The sequence below is a fragment of the Cannabis sativa genome, chromosome 2, assembly GCF_029168945.1.
Source record: "Cannabis sativa cultivar Pink pepper isolate KNU-18-1 chromosome 2, ASM2916894v1, whole genome shotgun sequence".
In the NCBI taxonomy this organism is placed as follows: domain Eukaryota; kingdom Viridiplantae; phylum Streptophyta; class Magnoliopsida; order Rosales; family Cannabaceae; genus Cannabis; species Cannabis sativa.
In genome coordinates this window covers 89,984,938-89,995,250 of record NC_083602.1, presented here as the reverse complement: position 1 = coordinate 89,995,250, position 10,313 = coordinate 89,984,938, and the positions used below count along the sequence as shown (strand labels likewise).

General features: G+C 27.7%; 1 protein-coding gene across 1 annotated transcript; it reads right to left on the bottom strand.

The window, feature by feature from the left end:
• Positions 1-5,695: 5,695 nt before the first annotated feature.
• Positions 5,696-8,767, bottom strand: LOC115719354 (double-stranded RNA-binding protein 2). The gene is made up of 3 exons (XM_030648354.2): positions 8,141-8,767; positions 7,078-7,297; positions 5,696-6,977 (listed from the first exon to the last, which is right to left on the bottom strand). The coding sequence occupies exons 1-3, from the start codon at positions 8,384-8,386 to the stop codon at positions 6,190-6,192; spliced, it is 1,254 nt and encodes a 417-aa protein (XP_030504214.2). The 5' UTR covers positions 8,387-8,767; the 3' UTR covers positions 5,696-6,189.
• Between the last annotated feature and the right edge of the window lie 1,546 nt (positions 8,768-10,313).

Below are 10,313 nucleotides of genomic sequence, written 5' to 3'. Positions count from 1 at the left end.
CACACATATAAATATTTATATTATTTTTTTCTCAAAAATATATGTACAATAAGTTCACATGCCCCTATATATAATAGGTTAATTATTTTTTTTTTGTCTAAATTTTGATATGTATTAAATTATGTCCTCAAATTTTTTAGATTGTATAAAATTTTCATATCGAACTATTAAAATTATTTCTCACAAAAAAAAAAAAAAAGAAAAAACTATTAAAATTATCTGATTTGAAAAATTCTATCAAATTTCGTTCAAATTTTCTAACATAATAACTATTTTGTATCAAATCGTACACCCTGACATGTATCAAATCGTGTCTTTTAAATTTTTATTCACATTATATTTCCGTTAAATAAATCTAATAATCTCAACCATTCAAATTTTTTTTTAACAACTTGAAAAATTTTAAAAATATAATTCAATTCTAATATTGAAGAAATAAATTAAAAATATTAATTAACCTATATAATACACATGTCAAAACAATAATATAACATATAAATAAACATGATGTAATATATATGGCATTTAAGTAAATATGCCTCTTAATTATGGAGATTGGAGGACCCCCTAAAAACCCAATCTTGAATTTGAATGAAAATTTGAATAAATCAATTAATTTGTATAAGATTTGGACACACAAAAACTATATATACATATAGATTGATTATTTTGGACCACACTGAATCAACCCAAAATATTTCCTTGGGGACAAACATGCTCAATAAGCTTCTTCTTTATTCTTTATGGTGGTTTTGACTTTCCAACCAAGCCTTTTTTTTTACTATAAATTTATGTTTCTTTGAGCTTCCTCTATATGTGTGTATATACATATAATCATATATTATATATTATATATGCAGACCCACCACCAAACTTTAGATCCAAATTCATTTTGCTAAAGCACTACTGTTTAATCAGGTTGGCAGATTTGTATATTTCTAACTTTTATTAGTATAAAAGAAAAAGAGTTTACATAAATATTTGCCCTAATATTTTTGTTATAATTAGTAAAAGTCCAATTAATTAATTGATATTATTGTATTTGTACCCAATGAACATTAATAATACTATTGTACCCAATAGAACACACAATATGATTTTTGCTAGCAATAAATGAATATGACAATTACAAATAAACATTTTAAGCTTTCTCAATTTTCAATCATGAATAAACAACTTAATAGTTTTGTTCCAACATTTGAAGAAATAAGTACATGTATCTTTAATTGCTTTTAACATTTTTTCTTACTATGCCCATTTCTTTACACAAAGAACATTTTTAAGTAAAATAAATAAATATTTATATATGTATATTTATGTATATGTTTGGACTTTATGTGAGTTTCCTCCTCTTTTATTTATTTTTATTATTATATAAGGATATATATAAGTTAAATTTCAATCTTTGGAATTGTTATGATAAATTCTCATGTACTTAAATAAGAAAAATAAATAAAATGTTACTAGTCCTTTTGACAAGCCCTATATATTTTGCTATACTTAATATGGAAACCAGCTAATTACTTAAGAACAAAATAATGAAAATTTATATATGAAGATTAAGAAAAGTTTATTATAACAATTAATTTGTTTTGTTTGTCAAATTTCAAGTGGGGTCTAAGAAAAAGATGAGAGAAATTTAAAAGTTTATCCCCTTTTTCTTAGCATGATGAGTAATAGTATTGAGTGGTGCACCAAAATTACCACTAAGGAATATTGTGGTGAAGTTTTTTTTATTATTATCTTTTTTTATATAGACTAATGTGAATTACAATAGGACAAAATGTCACGTTGAGAGACTTTCAATTAACAAGTCAATTGCTTAACTAAAATTATACAAATTAACCATATAAATCGCTATAAAATAAAACAACTTGTATAAGATTAAGTTATTTTAAAATTTTAGACAAAAGAATTTAAGACTGCCTAAAAATATCACTCGGTCTTAGGGCCGGCCCTGAGGTGAGACGAAGGAGGCGGCCGCTTTAGGCCCCACCGCTCAGGCCCCTATTTCAAATTAAAAATAAAAATAAAATATAATTAATAATAAAATAAATAATAATACTCTTAATATTAAATATGTGCTACAGCCTACTGATAGTTTTATTAGCTTAACAACTAACAACTAAGATTTTAAGTTCAAATCTAAACAATAGAAATGATTGGCACACTAAACAATAAAATTGTATTAAACCATCAACATTGGGTCTGGAAATTGAATTAAGAAATTGTAAGGTGATGAAGTCAAACTCAAAATTGGGGCAATAAATTTATTGGGCTTCGAGGATGGGCTTCTGGGTTAGACATAGCCCAAGTTGTTTTTTTTGGATTATTTCAGAAAATACCAAAATCAATAAAAAGTTTATGTTTTTACGAAATATTTAAATTTTTCTTTTTTCTCTAAGAAAAGTTAATTAGTAATAATTTTTTTTTTTATATAAAGTTCAATCATATCCATAACATTTATGTAATTATGAAAATTTTATCATGAATTTAAGATTGAGTAGTAGATATGAGCCTAATATAAATTTTACAAATCACTTACAGATGAGTATTATACCTACTAATGTTTGACATCATTAGTTAATTTACCTATATAAAAATTTAATTGGGGATGTGTTAATTTTTAAACTTGTTAATTATATAATTGAATATGCTTGAATATATAAGAATTGGCATATATTAATTTCTATTTTTTTTTCAATATTTCTATCATTATATTAAGTAATATAGTATGGTCTAATCAATGATATGAGGTTCTCATTTATGATGGGATATTATAATTTATTTGATTTTTTTAGGAATGAAGACTAATAGAAGATTGGTTGTAAATTTTTTTTACTAAAAAGTCATATTTCTTAATATCTATAAATATATAAAATGAACTAAATTATTAAAAAAAATAATAATAAATAACAAAATAGATAAAAATATTGTAGAATGCCACCTCATATTCTTTAATGCTTTACTTTATATAAATTATTATTATTATTATTATTTTAATTTTATTAGAAAAGAAGGCTCAATAGCAAACCAGGCATTAATAGATGTTTACCAATTCTCAGTTATGGTATAGTAATATCTAATTAGCATGATTAATTTATTATGATAGTATGTGCATATATGCCATACTAATCTAGTTATCTAAATATGAAAAAAGACATGTATTTTATCACACATTTTTTTAAGTGTAAATAATTTGTAATATTTATATTACACTTAGCTATCAGATACCAATTTAATCTTATGATAAAATTTCGATAATTTGGCAAATATTTGTTACCTAGGCTTATGACACTTTTAGAAGTTTTAATAATTCTCAAATTAAGAATTCTAATAAAGTTAGGTTGCTCTGTTATTTTTGTTTTTATAAATAATTTTGGGAAATTTACACCCTATACTGTTTTTTCCCAATTTATAACTTTTTTACTGTTGCACGGCAATTTCAACATTTATCTTGTTTTTTTTTTTTTTTTTTGGCAGTTTACGCCTTTAAAACTTTAGCTTTTTTTTTTTTTTTTTTTTATTTTAAGTGATAAAAAAAATGATGTGATGGGAATTGTCACATTTGTGGCAGCTTTTTTTTTTTTCTTTTCTTTTAATTCAATTTAATCATTATATCAATAAAAAAAATGATGTGATGGGAATTGTCACATTTGTGGCAGCCTTTTTTTTTTTTTTTCTTTTCTTTTAATTCAATTTAATCATTATATCAATACAATTACTCTCTTTCACACCACGTTTTTATACCTACTATCCCATTTAATTATTCATCTTCTTCTTCTTATGTTCTTCTTCTTCTTCTTCTTCTTTTTTTTTTTAAAAAAAAAACACATCCAGTTATTGTCTTTGGGTCAAATTTTTTGTGGTTATTCTCTCTTCTTATGTGTTTACTAATCTATCTACTATTCACCTTCTTCTTCTTCTTTTTTTCTTTTTTTTTTTTCCCAAATCTATAATATTACCCAAATAAAAGCTATGTTTTTATGGCTGAGATGATGAGGGGAAGGAAGACCATGAAGGTGATAGTTCTTAGTTCTTCTTCTTCATCTTCTTTTCTTTTCTTCTTCTTTTTTTTTTAATTTTTGAAGTTCTTAGTTATGTTTTTTTTTAAAATATAAGATTTAGTGTGGTTTTTTTTTGTTCTAATTTTCTAGAACTTTTCTTGCAAATATAGTGCATTTAGTATTGAGGATGTGCACAACATAGTTAATTTTTGATCATTTTTTTTTATTGTTTTTTTTGTTTTAGTATTGTTTTAGTATTGTTTTACTGTTGTTTTTCATGATTTATTTATTTGAATTAATAGGTATTTTACTGGGTGTTCTCGTGTTGTTGTGATGGTTATGTCGTGAGTGTGGAAGATGGAGGTGTGTGTTTCTTTTATATTTTTCTAAGTAGTTATTTTTGCTTCATTTGTTTTTGTGTTGTTTTAGTATTGTTTTAGTATTGTTTTAGTATTGTTTTACTGTTGTTTTTCATGATCAATTTATTTGACGAGCTCACTCACAAGAGAGTTTTGAGGTGTGTGTTTCTTTTATCTTTTTCTAAGTAGTTATATTTTGCTTCATTTGTTTTTGTGTTGTTTCAGTGTTGTTTTAGTAGTTTTTTTTTTATAATTTTCTAGGTATAGACTTGCAAATATAGTTGATTTTGCATACGAATTGTGGAGGTTGTGCGAGATTGTTTGTTTTTTTTTAATCATTTTTTTCTTTTGTTTTGTTTGATTGTTTTAGTGTTGTTTTACTGTTGTTTTGCCATGATTATTTATTGACGTCGATTTTACTGCTTTTGTTTATTCTTGTCGGAATTAATGGTTATTTTCCGGTGTCCTGGTGTTGTTGTGGTGGTTATGTCTGTGATTGTCAAAGATGGAGGCCTCATACTTTTGTTTTGTTGTTGACAGTATAAAAGAAAAAAAAAAAGGGGAGGACAGTATAAATATGTAATATGCAATGAAAAAAAAAATCTGGGAAATTAATAAATCATTATTTTGTAAAAATTCAAGTAATATATATGTTAGTGTATATATATAATGAAGTGCATGTTGTTGCTTTCAGTGATGTGTTCCTATCTTTTAATAAGAAGTTAGACCACAAAAATAAAATAAAACTATATATAATATATCAGTATAAATGAAATGAAATGATGTTGGGCTTGGGCAGTACAAAAGTAATGATGTTGGGCTTGGCAGTACAAAAGTAATGAAATTGGGCTTGGGCAGTACAAAAGTTGTTTTTGCCGTGTCCCAGTAAAAATGTAAAGTTTTGGTCAAAAAGCAGTATTTTTGTAAAATTCCCATAATTTTCAATTGGATTTGATTGGGCTCATATATCCCGCAATATTAATGTTACGGCCCATAAATTGGCTAAACATACTCTTACAATCTAATCTAATCTAATTTGAAGAGGTTTCTGCACTAATTGTGGATGTCTTCATAAAAATATCTTGAGTTAATTCATATTACTTGAATAAAAAAATTAAAAATTTTGCCTCCTTATAAAAAAACCATAGAATTTTTTAGCTAAAATACCTAAAATAGAAATAATTACACAATTTTTCAATTTTCTAGTGGTTAATTTGTCATAAAAACCTTGTGAATTTAAATTCATGATTCAATAGAACTAAAATTCATATTGTGAATTGGTAACTAAACTCAGAGCTCAAAACATAAACTCATCATCATCATCATCTGACAAATTGAAATGGGTTTATATATGTAAAGCCATTAATTTCATGCTTGGCCAAAACAAGAATTGAATTAAATAAGGAGGGGTCTCCTTTAATCAGTATGGTCTAAAATAGGCCCCCCATGCAAGATTATTCTCAACTAAGAAAAACAACAAACAAGAGTGAAATGTTGCAACCTATAATGGTGATGACTAATGAGCCAGAATGAGCAAATTATAATATGCACAGTTGAAAAACAAGACACAGAAAGAAAGATACCAAATGGGGCTGAAAACACCTACTCTTGAATGGAGTAGTAGTAGTAGATATGAGAATGCTGATACTAATTTAACCTCCCAACTGTAGCTTTCTTTTTTTTTTAACAGAACAAAAAAGGGCAGAAGATTAAAAGGGAAAAAAAAACAGGTAAAGTAAAATGAGAACAATAGCAAAAAACAAACTTAAGATTGGCACAAAAACCACAACAGTATTTCCCTTGATTCTTTAGTATCAAACCTCTCAGATCTTAAGTTGTTCCAGGAACTGTGCTGTGACCGTCTTCGATTCTACTAAATCATTCATTACTACAGGTTTGCTCCTCGCTTCGTCTGTTTGAGTAGGTGATTGATTATGCAGTGTAGGATTCGGGGCAGGGGATGAGGCTGGATGGTCTTTTTTCAAAACTGCAGGTTGATCTTCTTTTGGAATTGGTAGAGGATCGTTTTTTCTAACTAGAGGAACGAAATTTCGAACAGGTGGGGTGGCAAATACTGGCACAGCTTGTCTGATATTTACAGGAGGAACGATTCGTACAGGAGGTGCTCGCATAACCTGGTGTGATATTGCAGTAGGTGGAGGAAGTGGGGGAGCAGAGAACACAGGTACGGCGGTTCTTATTGTTACGGGTGGTGCTATGCCATGGCAAGAAGTCCTCATTTGGCGGATGGGGACATAAGGTGCTGCTCCTACAGCAGGGAACTTCAGAGGACGGCACCCACGGTTTTCAGGTGGAAGAGCCTGTGGTTGTAACATATGACTGTCGTTAAGTAAACTAGGATAGGGTCTGTGCCGAGAAGCTGCCTTTTGACAAATTAAGGGGAGTATTTTCGATGTGGTTGCTGGGGGAGGTTGTGGACTTGTTGGCCTTGTGTGCTGAATTGGAAACTTCTTTGGAAATGGTATTGGTGCATTAGGATTCGCCATTTTTTCCTTCAACCGATAATTCGACAATGCTCGAGCTATTGTGATCTGCTCCAACTCATCGCTGCTTTCTGGTTCAGATGAAGAACTTGCTGTTTCTTTCGCCACTGCCCAAACAGAAAAGATTTCAATCAAATTTAACCACACAATTAAATTTAAGTTAACGCATTTGATACTTGAAAGCCTTTAAATCTTAATGATACTCACATTGTTTTAAAGATGACCAGGCTGCCATTGCCGCATTCTTCTCTGCTTGTTTTTTATTCTTAGCTGGTTCTCCTGTAAAAATGATCCCTGCTAATTCAACTGTCCCTGTAAAAACTGGCAGGTGCCCGAGACCCGAACGGTATGTCGTATATTGGGGCAATGGAGCTCCAACTCTTTGAGCTATTTCCTGTAACAGGTTTTTGTAAACCCCAGTCTCATCCTAATAGAACAAATCCATAATCAGTAATCAAAAAGATATGAATATAAACCAGAACAAATGCCACTCAAAGGGGGTTTGGCAAAGACATTCACACAGTTACTACATTTCCTGAAATAGCAACTTGTAATTGAATGAAAAACATTTATGGTTATTTATGAAATTTACTAGATCATTAACTCACCATTGAACAATTGGGTTTAATTAAAGATAATAAAGGAAATGAAAAACCAGAATTATATCACAAACGCGTAATATTTAAGGTAAATAATAACATTTCAAATCACCAAAGATTATTATCAATACATTACTCTGTGAAATGGTCAACCAGAAAAAAATAAGGCAACTTCCCAGTAAAGCTTGACCAAATTTCTTATGACTCAAAAGTACCCTTTACTCTCAATCAATTTATTACCATAATAAACATATTCAGAGTTGTAAGGACAGCTCATAGAAAGATTTGAAAGAGAAAAACAATGAAAAAACCCAAACTGGTTTCTCACTTGAATCATTTCATTACTAAATTACCTTCTTTTTTTTCAACTATCTGAGAACAAGGGCATTTTGGTCATTCCATAGATAAAGTTGTCGTTGCCGGAGATCTAAATCTACCGGCGATCAGTAAAGCTTAATAATAATAATAATTTAATTCAATGGAAAAATAATAATAATAATAATAATAATTATTGTTAATTAATTTCAAATTTCTTTACTTTTCATGTAATGGAATGAAATGAAGCCATTGATTTGATCATTAAAGAAATCTAATAAAGATCAAATCCAAAACCCTAACGAAACCCTAACGGAAGTTTTAGGAAGAAAAATAACAAGAGAGAGAGAACTGACCAGAATCCTAGCGGCGAGAGAGTGAGAAGGGCCACGGCTAGATAGAGAGTTAAGAGCAACTTCGGCGGCGGAGTGTTCAGCCTGACGGAGAGTTGAACAATAGTGAGGGCTTTCAAAGGTCTCACCGTTAAAGTTAACGGTAGCTTTGAATCTCGGCGCATGGTCTGGACCTTCTCTAATACATGTATAAGAAGGTAGGTTAAAGCAGCTCCTTTGAGCTAGCTCTTGAAGCTGGTTTTTATACATTTTCGTATATACTCCGATTCTTCTCCCTCTCAAAACCCTAATTCAAGTTTCACTACACAACACACTCACCTTCCTCTTCTTCAAGAAAATGGGTTTCAGGGAAACCCCAGATCGGATCATATGGGTCTACTCAAGTCAAACTCCAGCCGGAAATAATGGCGGTGAAGAGGAGTATCACTACCACTCCGACCACCAAGATCAAGGGTTTTGGTTTTTTCTAGGGTTTGTTTCAGAAACAAAAAAAAAAGTTTTTTTGGTAGAGAGAAGAAGATGAAGTTGTGAAATGAAAATGAAAGAGAAGAAGTAAAAAAATAATAATAATAATAAATAAAAATAATTAGTAATGGGAGAAATTATTTATTTTTATGATTATTTTTTTGGGAGAAGAAAAAAAATAATAATAAAGAAATAATTAATTTAAAAATAAAAATGGAAAATAAAAGTATTTATTATATTAATTAATTTTTTGTTGCTGAGAGTCAACTTAACGTTATAGGCCACACTGCATGGATGTGATCTTTTCCTAGATTTTCTAAATTTTTGTTTTTTTTTTTATTTTTATTTTTAAATTTAATTTAATTTATTATTATTATTAATTTCTGTTTACCAACGCCAACTCTCTCTTTCCCGCCCCCACTTTTCTTCATGCTATTTTATTTTTTATATAATTATTAATAAGTTAAAAAGATAATTAAATTATTTCTTTTCGATGTTTAGATAATTATAATTTTAAAAGAAATTCTTAAGTTAATTTTTTATTATAATTTCTTGATTAATTTTTGTACTTAGAAATATATATCGAAATATTTATTTTTTATTGCAATGTTCGTTATAGTTACAACATTATTTTTGTAAATTTTTAAAAAAATTTAAATAGTTTACATTGTCAAAAATAAATTTGAAGTTTTTTGAACACACGTGGTAAACTTGAATATAAGGAACTTAGTTTTCAGTTGCTACAAAGTATTTGGAATTTTTTAGAAATTTATAAGGATAATATTGTAACTATAATGAATATTGCTATGAAAAAAATATTCTCGCATGTGATTTTGGGCATGAAGGTTTACTAAAAAGTTGTAACATGAAGTTGTAACAATCACTAAAATGATAAAATAAATGAAATCTTATTTATTGATTTTATTTTTTAAAAGAACAAAAGCATAATAATTATAATTAATTAGGAGCTAAATGTCAAGAGAAATACTAACTATGTAAGTAAATAATTAATTAAATAGCTTAAACAAAAGAAAAATCTATTTATTAAATTTATTTTATTTTAAGAACAAAAGCATAGTAATCATAGTTAATAAGGAGAAATTTTTTAATGAAAGCACTCACATTATATGCTCTAAAATAAAGAAGTTTTATTAGACGATCAGCAAACCGCGTCGCTTACTTTGTTGCTAGGCGCTCCCGGTTTTTCTCTGATCGTAGCATTTATAGGAATGATATTCCTAATGAGCTTCATGCTCTATTGTATGATGAATGCTAAATTTCAATGAAGTTGATATTTCATTTTTTTTAAAAAAAAAAAAAAACAAACTACATCAAATGCTCTAATTTCTTATTTATTTTAAAATTTATTTAAAATGTACTATTCATATTCTATATTTATAAATATTATTCACTGCTCTAAACATATTTTATTAATTATTTTGAATTTGAATAATTGTTTTATGTAGAATATGTGTATATATCAATATTATAAATTTAAAATGAATAAAATATATTAAAATAAAAAAAAAGTTTTAGTAATGTATTTAAAAAAAAAAAATTGTCATATTGATGTAATATAAAAATGTAATTTACAATAAAGAAAGTAAAATTTTGATAATTTATTTTAAGGGGAATTTTTTATTTTTATAGTTTTTAAAGTATAAATTTGCAAAAATATTAATTTTTCTCAAAAAAGTTATTTCATGGAAAT